This window comes from Euprymna scolopes, chromosome 5 (assembly GCF_053919585.1).
Source record: "Euprymna scolopes isolate OS-2025 chromosome 5, ASM5391958v1, whole genome shotgun sequence".
Taxonomy (NCBI): Eukaryota; Metazoa; Mollusca; class Cephalopoda; order Sepiida; family Sepiolidae; genus Euprymna; species Euprymna scolopes.
The window spans coordinates 126,442,583-126,461,576 of NC_136486.1; the positions used below are offsets into that span (position 1 = coordinate 126,442,583).

At 33.1% G+C, this 18,994-nt stretch overlaps 1 protein-coding gene across 2 annotated transcripts in view; it reads left to right on the forward strand.

The window, feature by feature from the left end:
- LOC145276966 (uncharacterized) overlaps window positions 1–18,994 on the forward strand; it is a 541,458-nt gene that overhangs the window by 169,116 nt on the left and 353,348 nt on the right. For both annotated transcript variants that reach the window (XM_080128509.1, XM_080128510.1), the window contains exon 2: window positions 5,287–5,408. In XM_080128509.1, coding sequence (XP_079984635.1) covers window positions 5,287–5,408 — 122 coding nt within the window. The remainder of the gene's footprint in view (window positions 1–5,286; window positions 5,409–18,994) is intronic.

The following is an 18,994-nucleotide window of genomic DNA, read 5'->3' on the forward strand; positions in this document are numbered from 1 at the left end:
TCATTGCAAATCTTATACTGTTATATTTGCTGTCAACTTTATTCTTTAGACTCGCAGCTCAACACCAACGGAAAATGACTAGCCCTTCTCGTGTTGATCATATCTACTTCGATGATTGAAGCCTTGTATTGTGTACACAATAATATATTAAATAAAGGGGTCTCTTCGACACACAGATTCATGAGTTCAAAAAGATACACTTGAAGAAGGTCGCGGGTTACAGTGGCCGAAAAGTCGTGAAAATAACACTGGAGATGAGAAAAGTAGTCTGAATAATCAAAACAATACAAAAGTTAGCCTTCTTTTAATACACTATTAAGGATTGACCAGTTCTTTTTCTATTAATATTGGATTTGATTTCTATGCATAACTCGACTTTTAGTGTTATAGAATCAAACGTTTTTTTTTTATCAGACGACCAACGGTTTTGAGATCCTTTTCAGATAAATTTTCCTTTTTCTTTCCTTGTTAGTCAATAAGTGGACGCTTTTATCGACTTCAAAGAATCTTTGACTTTATTTGATTAGTCTTTGCTTTGGTCAACGGCTTATCAAAGTGAAACAATAAATTAATGTTTCATGAAGTAGAGTCAAGTCAATGACACAGAAAGTCTTTCCTCAAAATTTCTTTTGAATTGTTTTTTATTTTTATTCAAAAAATTTTTTTTGCACACAACAAAAAACAAATATCTCATCTTTGTTTTTGTTGCCTGAAAATTTGTCCAATTGTGGGTCAAATTGTCTGTCCGTCAGTTGGTCACATTTTCCTGGTTAAAGGAGCAAGGTGAATCGACGTATCCTAGACGCAATTCTTCCTGGTACCTCTATAAAGAAAAACAACTTTATCCATCTATCGATCTGTCACAATTTGCAAGTTTATCTGTTGGTTTGTCATGTTTATATTTGAAATGCTTAGATTAAAATAACATTTTCACAATAAAGCGAGGAGATTGCATGGACACACCTTATTTTAAATGCGGCCAAAGGATCTCTAAAAGATGCTTTGTATGTAGGTCTGTTTATCACACTTACGTTTTTGAAAACATTTTAGTTAGCCTGCCATGCTTTTAATTTGTAAAACCATTTAAGTTTAAAAAAGCATTTTGGTCTGCCATGCTTAATTTTCAAAAGGCATTTCAGTTGGTCTGTCCTGTTGAAGTTTGAAAAAGTTATTTCAGTTGGTTTATGATACTTAAGTTTGAAAATGGCATTCCGTCGGTCTATCATGATCAAGTTTGTAAAAAGCATTTTAGTGGTCTGTCAAGCTGAAGGTTAAAAAAAAGAAGTTTTATTTGCTCTCTCAGGATAAGTTTAAAACAGCGTTTTAGTTGCGCTGACATACGTAAATTTTAAAAATTCTTTTAATTAGTTTGTTGGGATTAAGTTTAAAAAAGGCATGTCACTTGGTATATCAGGTTTAAGTTTGAAAAAGCATTTCAGTTAGTCTGTCATGCTTACGTTTATGAAAAGAGCCTTAACTGGTTTGTCATACTTTTTTTACAAAAGAATTTCAGTTGGCCTTTCATGTCTAAGTTTGAAAAAGGCATTTCAGTTAGTCTGTCATGCTTATGTTTGTCAAAGAAGCCTTAATTGGTTTACCATGCTTAAGTTCTGCAAAACATTTCAGTTGGTCTGTCATGCCTATGTTTAAAAAGGGCATTTCAGTTGATCTGCCATGCTTAAGTTTGAAAAAGGCATTTCGATTGGTCTACCATGATTAATTTTAGTTAGTCTGTAATTTTTAAGTGTTAAATAATATTTTTGTTGGTCTGTCATGCTTATGATTATGTTAGCATAATGCAGCAAGTTGAGTGGATATTTAAGAATATCCGGTCTTGTTTTCATATCAACTTGACAAAAAGTGGTTTTCGGCCTCTATTTAGATAGAAACAGGAAGGCAACGAAGAAAGAAAAAGCCGATGAAATTATTTTAAGTGGAAGATTAAAGAGAAAGGAAAGCTACGCTCCAAGAAAAAGTAATTGATAGCTTTTTACATAATTGAAGAAAAGGGGCATCGGCACTCGTTTTTTTTTGGAGTTCGATTCTGCCGTTATGACATGAATCTGTTATTTAATATCCAGAACTTGATCATGTGATCTTTGTTTGCTAGGATTATCAGGGTTTTGTTAACTTTCCTGGTGTCCACAGTGCCGTATATATAAAATGGATATATACGGCATAATCACTGTACAAACTGGTTCCCATTAGGTCACAGAAGTTAAGTATTGCTGAGCCTGGTCATTACGAAAATGGGTAACCATCTGAGAATACCAGGTACTGTATGTGCTTTCCACTAAAGGTATTTAGTTCTTTCCCACTGTGCCACCAGGATCGGAAAGTGGGATTGAAAAGTCAATACCCGCAAGGAAAGGCACTCTGACCTGCAAAAAGTGTCTGGGCAGCCCCGTCAGCATTCCCCGGTAAGGGCGTCTCAGCCAATTAGCAATAAACTAACCTCTTCTCAAAGAGAGGGCAAAACCTGGAAGGCTGGCACCCCTAGAACTGCACAGAACCTGCATCATACCACAATTAACAGAAATCAGGTCATTACAGGAATGCTCTAATGTCTGTTGATTTGGGGAGCCGTGCCGACTTAGACGAGCAGTTAGTGATTGTGCAACCTTTGCTTCATAATTCAACGTGAATTATCTATCATCCCTCCAAGATGATCAGATAGTCCTCTTGGTTCCGAACGCCAGACAATCTATAAAAAGAAAAGGGGTGACTTCTTTTCCAACCTGGCCCCCATCCATATACAAAAGCAAACTTCTTGATAAGTGAAAAAAGTATAGTCACCTCAAATCAAATGGGTGCTAATCAAAACACAAATCAAATTGGGACCCCCCCCCTCCAAAGAAAATAGAGAGAGAAAGGGAAATGGGCCATCTAAAATCGCTTTATAACAAATTCAGCAGCTGTCACAGATCAAATAAGTAGTGACTGCGTTTCTAACGTATGAATTGTTTAATAACGAATTCAGCAGCTGTCGCGAATCAAACGGGAGCTGACTGAGATATGTATGTTGCAGTCACCCTACGCAATATCCTAAATGCAAAATCGATCACGTTTATAAGAATTTTAGTGGTTTGCATAGATGAAAAGACATCAGCAAAGTGCTTGTGCCAATTTCTATGTCTACTTCTGGTGCTAGCTGCATAGCATGCATGCCAATCGTCGCCATTTCTTTGCTCTGCTTTACTTTGCTATTTGTCGTAATCTTCATTTGACAATATTTGATAATATTTCTGAGATGAGGTATTCTTCTAATCTATACCAGCTTCTTGAGCCATTGTAATACAGTACTTGGTAGGTCAGTTTCCATCTTTACAATAAAATCTTTGACAATATTTCTGAAACAGAGTATATTCGTGTGCCGAACTGTTATCTTTATCTCTTCTGTTGAATTCTACTTAAAGGCCTGAGGTCAATGTCTGATGAAGGTGTTTAAGATTCTACACCCGGGGGTCACCAATGTTGAAGCACATTTATTTTGCTTTGTTTTCGTAACGTTTTAAATTATCTTTCACCAGGAAGGTTTTGGAAGTAGTCGAAGTCGGACTCCTAATTATACAAGGAATTGGATTTTTTTTTTATATTTGATTGTCTTGCCTTAATACTTTTAGGCAACACCAAGTACATAAAATATACAAACGACAGAAAGTTCTTTGTGGTATTTAAGGCATTTTATGGCCGTAATGCAGTTGCTAATAAGTCTGGAAATTGTGAGAGAGGAAAAATATAAAGCCGCTGGACAGACAGAAATTGGATAAAAAAATTGGTAAAATGATTAAAACAAATTGCCAGGAGTTTTTAGAAGATTTTCAGTCGAATGACACAAAAAACTCATATCTCTGAAGAATTAAGAGACAATCTGAATATTAAAAGACTGTAAACTAAGGAGTCTAAGTTTTAATTTTTTGTAAACCTATGAGTTTAAACCATAACTTTTGTAAACCTATGAGTTTAAACCATAACTTTTGTAAACCTATGAGTTTAAACCATAACTTTTGTAAACCTATGGGTTTGAGCCATATTTTTTGTAAATCTATGAGTCAAAATCCTAAATTTTATAAACCTCAGAGTCGGACCTCCGCAATTTTGGTTCTTGCATCTCTACGAGAAAATATCTTCTGTCAATAGATTTATTTGTCAGTCCGTCACGTTTAGCATAAGTCTATAATGCTTAAGTTTGAAATAATCTTTTCATTACTAAACGTTCAGATTAATTGGACGCATCTCAAGAATGTCAGTGTTAGTTTAAAATATATTCAATGATAAATAAAGCCAAAATAACAGCTATGTTCAAGACATGCGCCCACTTTGTTTATCAGTGTACTTCTGTCTCATCGCTGTAATATTTAATCGTTGCAGGTTAAGCAATACGTCACAGATGCGTTGACAAGATTTCAAGTTGTGATGTCAGATTGTGCAGATTATGAGACCAGCATCCAAAAATGCTGACAATGTCAGCTATCAACTTTGCTGACTCATCCAAATGTCTTCGCAGAAACGCAGGTCACAGTAATCAATTCCATCGGTATTTCCATCCAGTCATGCTAATGCCAAACATAGATGTTGAAAAATCCTTGCATGAAATACTCCGATTGACGAAAGACATAAACTTGACAATATGAAGTAATGTAAATCTCTGATGATTTGTTTAGTCTATTCATACAATCCAATGAAACACGTGTAAGACGTAGCAATAAAACAATATGAATGTGAATTAAGTGAATAATTCTGTGACTTTGGAATGTTCAATAAAGTTATGTCTAAATATGTATATATTAGACTGTTCGACCGTTTAAAATGCGCAAAAGTGGAAACTTGTTAACCTTGTTACAGCTTTTACTTTCTCTAATTGATCGGGGTGAGGACGTCTTCTCCAAACATCAAACACTGAGACTGAGAGACAAAATTGCTGTTGCCAACATCGCCAAGCGATGTCATTGGTCAGATCCAAAGACCATTTTGTCGAGAGTATGAACAGGTGCTAGCTAATTAACCAATCAGCATCGTTGGTTTTATTAACCCCTTTCAGATAATTTATTTCCATCAACCGTTGGGTGTTAAGCCTTTTATTTAAGAGCTTTTGGTGCACCCCATATTGGAATGGGTCAAAAATGGCAATGTGACTTTGGTATGTATGAACTAAAATAATTGTTTATGCTCAACCCTGTGTTTTGTTTTCATCTTTGAATTTTTTCTTTTCCAGTTCTATGTATTTTTGATCTATGAGAGCTTGTGATATCAGCCGCCATCTTTGTTTCTCTTTTTTTTTTTCAGTGTAACAGTGGAAGCCTTACATTGTGCTAAACCTGAATGGCCATTATGTGCAAAGAACGTGCAGCTCTTATGGCAAGCTATGGATTCAGGACTTACATTTCTCTGCACAGAAAAACTGGACGGTAAGCAAATCTCTCTATTCTTTTTTTTTATTATTATTGTGCTACATGACTATTAAATGGTAAGCTAGTCTCGGTTGAAGCGCTTATATAATTACATGGTACAGCATCAGTTACCAGTTTGAAAAAAAAATGAGATCTTCCATGCAACAAAGATGGTGATTAAATTAATGTTAAGATAAGGATACCGAGATTACCCATTTTAAAAATAATTGTCTCAAAATCAAATTATATTGCTCCGTTAACTAAAACAGTACGATTTTAATAAAAAGAAATGTTGAAAAAGTGACATTCATTTTGATGATTTAAAGAATATGTATCTAATAATTAGCTGTAAATAAGTTTTGTCAGGTCAGATATTTCGATTTAAGGTAAATTATCTTGTAATCTCGTTCCTTAGATATATATATATATATATATATATATATATATATATATATATATATATATATAACTACTTAATTTACTCACATAAAATTAATATACGAAAGTATAGCTTTATGCGTAAACTTTAAGTATTTACTTCAGAAGTGCTCAATACGTAGGTAGAGCTAGTTAGTAATTGTTAGTAAAAACGATAAACAACCACAGAATTCGCGCATAAGCCTGAGGAGTCCTAGAGTGGATGAAACGCCGAATATTCAGTGTAGCTTAATCGCCATATATATAATTACTAATATATTGCTTCTATATACATGGCCTTTTTAGTGATGTTCAGTATGGCTTTCATGGTTTTCGTTCAACTGCTGATCTTTTAACTGTTGTAACTGAGCGTATATGGATAAATCCAGAGAGGGTAGGGCCATTGCACTCGGCATTTCGACGGCGTTCGACAGTGTGTGGTATTCTGGTTTTATACATAAACTTAAGAGTTGTGGTATTGATTGTGAGGTTCTTGATATCGTAAGGTCTTTTCCTTCTGGGCAAAGATTGTGACTAACTCTGGATGGTGTCTCTTTGATTTCTTTTCTTATCAATGATTGTTTTGCTTAGGATTCTATCCTAGGCACAACTCTGTTTCTTCTCTGCATCAATGATCTTCCATAGAATATTACTAAGAAGATTAACATTTGTGCCAATAATACTACTCTCTATTCTGGTGTTGCATCTTGTCCATCTCTTTCGGATCAGTTGAATAATGCAGCTAATTTAGAAGTTGATTTGGGTTCAGTTGTGGGTTGGAATAAAAAATTACTTGTTTTGTTCAATTCTGCTAAAACTAAGCTCGTAGTTTCCAATTATAGACATGTCTTTTTTCTTATTGTGATTTCCATGGACGACTTTGCTCTTGAGGAGAAATCGACTCTGAAATGTTTTGCTTTTTCTCATCAAATCTTCCTTAGAGTTCACATATTAGATCTATTGCTCTTTCTGCTTCTCGTAAAGTTGTTCTCTTTATCATTCTAAACACTTTCTCACTTACCCTTAAGATCGCACATTCAAAGCCTATTTTTGTTATTTTTACAGACATAAAATGTTTCAATCATAGTCATTTGTTTTCCTAGTTTTGCATATGAATTACAAAATATCTGATATTTCCCTAAAACCTCTGGCCTTGATAGAACGGAAAGTGAAACTTGCTGCTATGGTTTCAAAGGGTCTGAAATAACTGCAAGGGGAGACTTCATTCCAAATATTTATCATATGTTATATCTCTCCTTTTGGTTTTCATACATAGAGTAATTTCACAGTGTATAAGGATTATTTGATGTTGGGGATATTCATAACCGTGCCCTATTTCCAAAAGAGGGGAGGTATAACATATGAGAAACATTTAGAATCAAGTCTCCTCTTGCTGTTATTTCAGATCATTTGTATATATATATATATATATATATATATATATATATATATATATATTTCCTCAAAACCTCTGGCCTTGATGGAGGAGAAACTAAAACTTACTGCTATAGTTTTAAATGATCTGAAATAACAGTAAGAGGAGACTTGATTCCAAACATTTCTCATATGTTATACCTCCCCTCTTTTGGAAATAAGGTACGATTATGAATATCTCCAGTATCAAATAAGCCTTATACACTCTGAAATTACTCTATGTATGAAAACCAAAAGAGGAGATATAACATATGATAAATATTTGGAATGAAGTCTCCCCTTCCTGTTATTTCAGACCCTTTGAAACCATAGCAGCAAGTCTCCTTTCCATCAAGACCAGAGGTTTTAGGGAAATATCAGATATTTTGTAATTCATATGCAAAGCTAGGAAAAGAAATGTTTATGATTGAAGTATTGGTAAAGGTGCAGTATCTTTTTATCAATGAAAAATCCTTTAAAATTACCAGGAGAGATGTAACATATGAAAAATATTTGGAATCAAATCTCCCCTTGCTGCTATTTCAGATTATTTGAATCTATAAGGGCAAGTTTTAGCTTCTCCCCTATGAAGGCCAGAGGTTTTGGGCAAATAAATATATATATATATATATATATATATATTATATATATATATATATATATATATATATATATATATATATATATATATATTAATTTATGAAGGAATATATATCAAAATTAAACTACACAGAATTGTCCACATTTCATCTTCGTGAGGATTCTTTAGGTTATTACATGGAATTGATATTATCACATTCACGGAGTGTTAGGTTTGTAGCTAGCCAATCAGATTCATTGTTATTTCCACACCTATTCATGGCAGCTAATCTTCACATGGTTATCAGGCGTATGTCCATTTGACCTGTAATTCGACCCTCTCTTTGTTCATTTTTGGAGGAAATAGAAAATTCTGTGCAGTTTAATTGTCAGATATATTTTCATAACTTACTACCTAGCTATACTCACTTATTGAGTTCTGTTGAAATAATTACCGAAATACATGCATAAAAGTTTATGTAGATACAAGAAAAAAAAATAATAATAAAACCCATCCAAGCAATTTTATAAGTAAGAAATAAAGGTCCTGCCAAATCACAGACTTTGCTTTTCCAGGATAAATATAGAAAAACAAATGAGAAACGGTGTAAATATACAGAGCTAGCCAGAGAGCTGAAAGGGATATGGATGATAAAAAAAATCAGGATAGTACCTATAATAGTAGGAGCACTAGGAACAATTCCGAAAATCTTTGAAAAAAGAATGGGAAAAATTTGAATCAGAACAATGGCCGGAAAGATACAATAATAAAAATTGCTGAAATATTAAGGAAAACTCTTCAATGCAGAGACTAATACACATAAACTACATGCACGGACTACACAAGCTACTGCAGAGACAAAACATGAAGAAGCGTTACATGAAACCAAGAACATTGAAGACGCATATCTATAAGTTCTCTATCCTGTCCCCCATCCCCTCCCATTACTCAATCACCGCCCCCCCCAAAAAAAAAGAATGATGCCAAATAGCCGAGAAGGGTCAAGGAGGATGGAAAGATCGTGGAGAGAGCACTGACCAGACCTCCGCTGGTGAAGAGAACTTGGACCTTAGGGAGGCTTATTGTCACTCAACTTCCAGTGGAGACCAATGGCCGCTGCTATCGGGAAATCAACGGTAAACTGGGGAAACTTGTTGTCACTCAGCTTCCAGGGAACACCACAGGTTGTTTTCAAGGAGAGATCCTTAATGACCTGCGTGAAAGCTCCTTGTGAGCCAATAATAATACCTATGTTATATACTTAATGACCTTATCAAATATTTTTTCAAATATATAAAATACTGCTAAAATATGTATATATAAATACATACGCATATACATTTGCTGCTAAAGAAAAAATATATATGTATATTTTCTCTAGCAAGATTTTATTTATTTGAACAATATATTTGGTAGGGCCATTAAGTGTTCAAAAGCCTTGTTATCTGTCGGAACAAGATATGAATATTAACATTAAAAAAACTTTTAGTTTGATATTGACAAAATGTATAGTTTGTGTCGATATTTTAATCTTTCAATTTTCTTCGAATTAGTTTTTAAGTTTTTATTTATCAAAAGGAAAGAATATTCCTCAGAGATGATTTGCCTTGGATTCTGACACGTGATTGAAGAGTGTTTGGAAGAAGCTCTTCTTTCAAGTCTGATTTTACGACATGTGTCAAACAAACGGTTCCTTTTGTCTTGTATTTTTATTATTTTTACTTTTTGAATCGTGAAAATACAGTCAATATGAATTCAAAATTCTATACATTTGGTGAGAATTAAAGGGTTGTTTACTATTTAAGATACCATTAGCGGAAAAAATTGTTTGACTAAATGTGAATTAAATATAAGTTTATTAACTGCGGAAAAATATGCAATCAGAAAAAAAGTCTTTTGAAAATCTAATTTGGAAAATTTAAGGCGGAAGAGATGAAAATTTATGCATGTGATTCAAATATAGAAGAGGATCCAAAATAAAAAAAATACACACATACACATATATGCACACATACTATGTGTGTGTATATATATATATATATATATATATATATATATATATATATATATATATATAATATGTGTGTGTCTAAGGTAGTTGTTATATCAAAGAAACAGATGAAAGGAAGATACTCGTTTTTCAGTTTTCAACAAAAGCCTTTATATCCGGTATTTCCAACAGCGCATTTTTTCTAAATATTTAAATAATTCATTTCTCCTTCTCTAGCCAAGTGTGACTTCTCGCCTCTGCTCTGTTGCTACCCACATGTCTCGATCACCACTGCTTTGCTAAACACTTGTGTCCTTTTATCTCTGCTGTGACGTCACTTTGCGCAGTGGCTTAGTCATTTGCATAACTTTATAAAGCTGCTGCTATCAGTGTCAGCGGCTTTATTACATATGTAAGAAAATAACAGACAACATAAAACTTTTATTGATGTATATGAATTTATTCACTGCAGATATATAGAACTATTGGCATCGGCATATTGACATCTCAGGTATTGCTATAAGACGTGTGCTAGGGACAATAGACAGTTATCAAGCACAAGAACAATCAGGTTTCAGAGCAGTTTACTCTACCATCGACCGTGTCCAGGTTGTTAGTAAACTGCAAAAGAAAACCGATTAATACAAGATTCCATTGTGCGTTGCCTTTGTGGATTACGAAAAGGCTTTTGACTCTGTAGAGTTTGATCTGCTGTTCACTGCCTTTAAGAAACAAGGAGTTGACTTTACATACATCATCTTTGTGAAAGATCTATACAGTGGGGCTTCCTCTCATCTAAAGCTCCATCGTGATAAGAACAAGCAGGAGATGGAAGCAAAACAAGGTGACATCTTGCCAAAATTCTTCACAGCCTGTCTTCAGGATGCGATAATCAGGAGTCAACATCGATGGCGAACAGCTATCACATCTCATCATTGCTAATGATGTAGTACTGATGGCACACTCTCCTCGGAAATTAAATCACATTCTAAACGGCATCCACTCTAAGAGCAAACCGGTTGGCCTCAACATGCATCTTGGGAAGACCAAGGTGATGTTAAACCAGCATGCTGCCAAGTCACAAATAATTGTTGATGGAAAGACCATTGAGGAAGTTGAAAGCTACATCTACTTGGGAAAGAAAATTACGAAAAATAAAGATCTCCTCCATGAGATAGAGGATAGAGGATAACTTTGGGATGGGCAGCTTTTGGGAAAGTGGATAATATCATAAGAAGTCAAAAACCAAAGACGGCAATCAAAAGGAAGATATTCAACAAATATATACTAACTGTGATGATCTACGGTAGTGAAACATGGGCCCTGACGTCTTGCAAAAGTGAAATCTTGGTAGTGGCATAAAAGAAGGTGGAGAAGATGATGTTCAGTATCACTCTACAATACAGAAAGACAAAAATCTGGATCCACCAACAAAAAAGAGTTATTGACATCAATACTGCCATTAAGACATCCAAACACAGATGGGCAAGGTGTGTGGCCAGACATGACAACAGACGGTTTATCGGGACAACAGAATGGACACCTTCTGCACATAAGAGGTCAAAGAGAAGACCAAGAATGAGGAGGGACGACCTAATACAATACATGGGCCCCATATGGCAGATGGCTAAAGTCCAGGGGGGGTCCCCATTGAGTGATAAACCCCTTATTGATTGATTGATTGAATTTATTTTTCAGTTCAATAAGAAAAAAAAATCAATTGGAGGAAGTATTATAAATGCTCTTGTATATTTCTGCCCCCCTCCCTCCCTTCCTTCCATAAGATACTATTTTTGAATGTCCTGCATCTTAGTTCAATAATTTTTAGCTTCTTTATGGCCTTAGTTGTATATGGTAATTTTCTAGATCATGACTTAGCTTCTATGTTTGCATACTTTTTAAGCCCCTGTTAGCTTAAATATATCCCTCGCCTTATATTAGGAATTCCCCGGGTCCCTTACTTACCCTCCTTTTATTATCTCACTTTTATATCATGTATTTTAACATTTACTTCCCAATGTAGTCTTAGCTAGATGTCACATTTCCTTATATTTGTAACCTAGCCCGGTTTCTCCTCTTCTGGTGAGAAGCATAAGGCTTCGAAATGCCTAGGTATAAGGAGCATTTACAATGACTCCTCTCATTGATAGTTTTACTATATTGAACTGACAAATAAATTCATATACACCAATAAATGTTTTACCTTGTCTATTATTTTATGCATTATATATTATTTTATTTTTTTAAGTTTTATGCTCCATTCAAATGATAAGCTTTTTATATCTTGACTAGTAGGTCGCCCAGCATTGCCTGGTCGTAAAATATGCTTAAATATAATATTTTGATTAATGTAGATTTTGTATTTATTATTATACTCGCAGGACCCATGGAAATTCCACAGGGGATTAATTCATGTCTAATATATTGATGTTGGCATTCTGTTGATGCTCAATGTAAATTGAGACGCTCTGGTATTATTGTAGCTTTTTTGTTAAAACTGAAAAAGTATTTATCTAAGCTAACACGAACGCCCGGAAAAGCCCGGTAATAAAGTACGCCTAAATATAATATTTTAATTCTTGCAGATTTTGTTCTATTTTTTTTTTTATATATTATGAAGTTGCGATTTCAAAAAAAAAAAAAAAATGTATCCATATGACTTGGGTGCATTAGCTTGAATCGAAACGGAAATAAAAATTTATGAATATATATATATATATATATATAACTTGAGTTCATTCAGCCATAACTGAAACCAAAACTTCTGAAGAATTCTTGATAAAATTATTTATAAAAGAATATAGTTGACTTAAGTGGCATCAGCTATAATTGAACCGAAACCAAAACTTATGAATAATTCTTGGTAAACTGATTTACGACAAGAAATGGAAGTACATAATTAAACAATCCGTATGTAAGCGTGATACAGAATATAACACACACGTTATCGTATTGATATATAGATAAATCTCCATTTAAAGGATCCTTTATTTCTTTAATCCCCTATATATATATATATATATATATATATATATATATATATACAATCATACAATCAGTGCATTTTTAATTACAAAGTCTGAAATTTTCTAGATAAATTAATCTGACATATAACTCATACAGATTGTGTTAAAATATCTCATCTTCTGGCCTATTTCTCATTTTTAAAAGCAGCTGTTTGTTCTCTACTCACTTGATTTTCACTAAAACACCTAACATTTAGATCAGCCTCGTTTGGGACGAGGCCCTTCAATATTTCACAATATCATTCTACCATGGACTATCCCATAAGTAATCAGATGCAGTAATCAATATTAGTACTCCCATAGTAGTCTCTATCTTTTGACTGACGATCATTTCTATCTCATTAAGAATTATACTAGACTAACTTTTGAATTTGGATAGTAATGACTGGGGTTGTGACAACAGAGTATCCTTTTCATTGTATTGACTCTCGAGTGTGTATCTGTTGATATCTTATATGCTTTTATATAGAGTGATGTGGTTCTCGGTTGATTAACTGTACCGAATATATACTTGAGAGTCAAAACAATGAAAAGAATATGCTGTTGTCATAGCCCTAGTAATGTCTCGTATAGTAAAGAAGTAAAAAAAAAATGCTCCTCCTATGTCTGTTATTGCTGTTTTAAAGTATCCCGGAAATTTATGATGAACAGGCAACAAGCCACTAAATATTCACAAAATAAACATGTATCTGTTGTCATAAGCTATTCTTAGTTTGAAAAGTTATCTCCTTTTGTGGATTCTTCTGTCAGTTTGTTTGTCTCACTGTAAAAGCATCTCAACAATATTCGCGTGTACATTTACCGCGGAGGCAATAGGATTTGTCTGATCAAGTGAACTTGAAAGACAAAAGGCTTCACTTTTACTTAAATGTGTACAAGAACAAATGTACTTTACCAATTCACGGACAAAAAAAAACACTTCAAAAAGAAAACTTCCTATTAATAAGTATTTTTTGTGTGTGTGTGTGAATTTATAGACAAGAATTTATATTTGAAGGTGTTTCTTAATGTTTTATACTTGTAGAAATGTCTTGTGTGGAGCAAGCAAATAATTACATTGTTATTAAATTTTATGGGATTTTTTTACTTTTCAGTAGGGTATAAATTTTAATAATGCAATTAGGAAGAGAATACCTTTATTTATTACTATTCATGACTAAAAGCGATAAAGAGAAAGATAAAAAAAAAGTCAGCCGACCGGTTTCGCCCTCACTCGCCAAGAGTTGTATAAAGCGATTTTTTAAATTAATAAATGCGTCGAAAAAAAACACGAGGGATCTATACATATGTTATTATATTATATACTAGCCAACTTCTGTTCTGGTGTTGCTGAGGAAATTTGTTTAACTTGAGAAATTCCATGCTCCAACGTTGAACTATTGAATATAATTACTAATAATAATAATAATAATAATAATAATAATAAGATTAACGATAATAAGTCATGATAACTGGCTAAAGTAATGAAATTTATTAATTTGTTGTATTAAATTTGTGGATTAGATTTACACTTAATGGTAATGTTAAGGACGAATATGTTTTATTTTGTAATATATAAACAAGTGGAACATATAGAAATTTCACAGAGTTTGTAACATATTTCCACTTTATGAATATTCAGTGCGAACAAACACCCCACGATATTATTTCATCACCTTTGTTCAAACTGAAATGTCTACTTTATCTAAGTACTTTGGTTATTGTAGCTTCAGAATATATCCAGTTATATGAGTATTATACGGTTAAATATTTTGTAGAAGTTTGCGATATATTTTCATTCTATGGAAGTATATATATATATATATATATATATATATATATATATATAAAGAGAGAGAGAGAGAGAGAAAGAGGGTGTCCCAATAAAATGTATACACTCTTTAAATTTTCTCAACTTACTACATGAATACGCTATGCCACGTTCCCAAGAAATGTTTAGGAATAAAGAATGGTACTTCCAGCAGGATGGAGCACTTCCCCACTATCATCATGACGTGAGAGCATATCTTGATAGTCACCTGCGAAACAGATAGAACGAAGAGGAGGTATCGAGTACTGTCCAGGCACACCAGATTTGACCCCTCACCCCCACCCCGAATGGAATTTTTTGAGTGGGTGGGTGGCATGTTAAACACAGGGTTCACACAACAAAATGAGCTACAATGAATGAGTTGAAAACAACCATTAAAAGAAGATGTGTCAACATACCAATTGAACTGATTTTGAACGTTTTCGATTCAATCAGTGAGCGTTTTCAGCTGTTCATGGACCAAAATGCCCAATAATTTGAACACTTTGATAATTAGTTGGCTTCTATATTTGTTCACGGTATGAAACTTTTATTTCTTATAATAAATGTTGGTTTTATGGTCATTTAAAGTGTATACATTTTATTGGGACACTATTATATATTTCAAGTTTGTTTTTGAAATGTCGTTAATTTCAATGTATACCGTTTTCGTTTAACGGGTTTAGATAGTTAGAAATAAAAATTTAGCTACAAACCAAAAGCTTCTGCAAACTTTGAGCGAATATAAATATTAATATTTATATAGTAATACCAACCAAATAAAAAAGCTTAATACAACCAAAATAAGAAATTTGTTAAGCACACATTTGTTTGTAACTCCGCAGATTAACGAAATGATTTCTTATTGGAGTGTCCTATCGAACAATAAATTCATGTAAAGCATAATCTAGTCTTAAATTGTGTTTATATACAGTAGCGTCCAAAACTAAGAGACAAAATTTTAAAATCTAATATTTGTTAGAAATAACAACTGTGAAAAGCTGAAATTTTGACAACTGGTAGTCGTTATCATCCATAATAACATACTAAAATTTGAATCATTAAACACAGGGAGAAATCCTCACTAAAACGAGAGATCTACCGGTTTCGTTGCATTAATGAACGTCTTCAGAGAAACTGACAATTTAAAACTATTGAATCACGGAAAAAACATAGGAAAAACAAAACATGCACAATGGGATGTTTTGGCCAGCTGAGTAAGTATTTGAAAACTTATGCAGTGTGTGCGACAAAGCCATTAAATTGGGAAAGAGGGTCAACTGAAAAGAAAAATGAAGTAAAAGAAAAACCGATAAATTTCTCATTTTCTTCAAATGATTTGCTCACTTGTTTAATTTGTTTTTCTTTTTTACCTTTTCATACATGTTATCTTCACAGCATTTCAGTTTATTATATATCGTGTATTTTATATATATATATATTTTTTTTTTTTTACATTTTCACTCCAAACAAGGCAAATTGCCACTTTGGTGTAGGGGGCTACTATCAGGGGCAACAACTACTGGGGTACTATGTAGGGATTTGGGCAGCAAGGTGTCGGTTCACGTTACACTTGAACTTCTGCACGTCAGTACTGTTGGGGAAGCAGGGACCTGGAATGGAATTCCAGAGTCTTGCGGTTCTGGGGAAGAAACTATTGGAGTAAAAAGATCTTTTACATCTAGGGATCTCTACAGTGTGGGGGTGGGATCTAGTAGCCTGTCGGGTTTGTCGAGGGTGCTCGCGTCGTGGGGGAACAAGTGATTGCAGTTCGTCAGAGCATTCACCACTAAAATACTTGTAGAAAAGGCAGAGGGATGCAACATTTCGTCGATGGGACAGAGGCTTAAGCTTAGATGCCAGTTCAGGGCCTATCAGGTTTGCAAATCTCTTTTGAACCTTGTCAAGGAGCGAGAGACTAGTAGCAGATGCACCAGCCCAGATGTGGCAGCAATACTCCATACATGGGCGAATGGTGGCCTTATAGAGGTACAGGATACTTTCGGGTGTTAGTAGTTTTCTAGCACGGTAGAGACAGCCTACCTTTCTTGCAGCGGCCCTATATGATATATCGTGTATTTTATATATATATGATATATATATATGATATATCGTGTATTTTATATATATATATGATATATATATATATGTGATATATCGTGTATTTTATATATATATATAATATATGTATATGATATATCGTGTATTTTATATATATATGATATATATATGATATATCGTGTATTTTATATATGATATATATATATATGATATATCGTGTATTTTATATATATATATATATATGATATATCGTGTATTATATATATATGATATATCGTGTATTATATATATATGATATATCGTGTATTATATATATACATGATATATCGTGTATTAAATATATATATATATATGATATATCGTGTATTAAATATATATATGATATATCGTGTATTATATATATATATGATATATCGTGTATTATATATATATATATGATATATCGTGTATTATATATATATATATGATATATCGTGTATTATATATATATATGATATATCGTGTATTATATATATATATATATATATATGATATATCGTGTATTATATATATATATATATGATATATCGTGTATTATATATATATATATATGATATATCGTGTATTATATATATATATATATATGATATATCGTGTATTATATATATATATATGATATATCGTGTATTATATATATATATGATATATCGTGTATTAAATATATATATATGATATATCGTGTATTTTATATATATAAATATGGCGGCTCACAGCAGATAGTGATTACAAAATGTCTCCCATGACTGGAGATCGATTCGATGTGAGGTAAGTTTTTTTTTTGGGGGGGGGTATATGTAGCATCGTGACACATTTTTCTCTTTGAGAACTTTGCATTGTCTTTATTAATTAACAGAGGAAATATCCAGTATTGACATACAAATATCGAAACATGGACAAACCGTACTGTAAACGTGCTAAAGTTTTTTTGTTTTGAAAAAAAAAAAAAAATGATTGGTAAAATAAATAAAATTTTGGCCTTTGAAATATACCACAATTCTTATACATATTATATATACTCTTAAGAAACATTGAGCTTCTGATTAAAAAAAAGATTGGTATACATAAAGAATAGAAAGTGTACAAAAAGAATAGAAAGTGTACGTAAAAACGTACATTTTCACAAATATTGTGCACTGATGATTCTCGAAAGGATGAAACACTAGTGTTTGTAGCTATTAGAAAAAAATTCTAGTATATATATATATATGTATATATATATATATATATATATATATATATATATGACAAAATAGCAATATTCGAAATTCCAATATGTTATTCATCTTATTATTTATTTCTTTTATCATGTCAAAACGTCCGCTTTTATGACGTCACCTTTTTCGTAGCGCAGAAACAACCATATTATTATTATGTCAATTTTGAACATTTTCCACACTGACTCATCAGAAAAAATATGAACTTTTTTAACTATAAAAGAAAATAGAAAATATCATAACTCTGAAAGAATATTTACATCGTGTTAGTGTATCAGATCCATGTTTGAATTGATATCATAAGACACGATGCAAATATTCTTGTTGAAATAAATAGTAACATGAATAACATATTGGAATTTTAAATACATATAACATAGCGCGGACAGCTATATGCAAATACTGAGCCGTGAACGAAAAAAAGACTATAAAAGGAGAGAGCGCACCCTAGAAGACGATCACGTTAGAGGCGTGGATGACGTTCGAGAAGACGATCACGTGAGGGACGTTGCAGCGGTAAAAAGAGAATGAAGACATAAACGTCGTTGTACAAAAAAAGTGAGTTGAATTCCTTTTTCTATTCTTTGTCTGCTTTGCGACTGAAGCTACAACGTGTTGGTTCCCGGAGATCATTACAGATAAATATTTTGTCGTCTATTTGTATATGTTCTGTAGTTAAATTTTACATACGCCGTACCTTCTAAATAAAAAGATTGGTCGTATGATTTGAATTCATCGGACTACGGTTCTCATGTAGAGTGTGGTTTTCACAATGTTTCGCAAGGACCCGTGGCGCAATGGTGAGAGTACAGGAAAAATCAATTGTATAAAAATGATATTCTCTTGAAGGTTGTAGCTGAAAAATACAATTGAGAATTACTTAGCACCTCTACGCAGTCATAGCTGATGGACCAGTAGCGTGCTATCCCCGTGAAGTAATTAAAGGGTTCCACTCGAAATTGCTTCAAAATTCCAGAGTTCGATAGAAACATTTCCGAGTTCGACAGAAACATTCCCGAATTCAACAAGATACACCTGAAGAAGGTCAGAATTTCCATCGACCGAAACGTTGCGA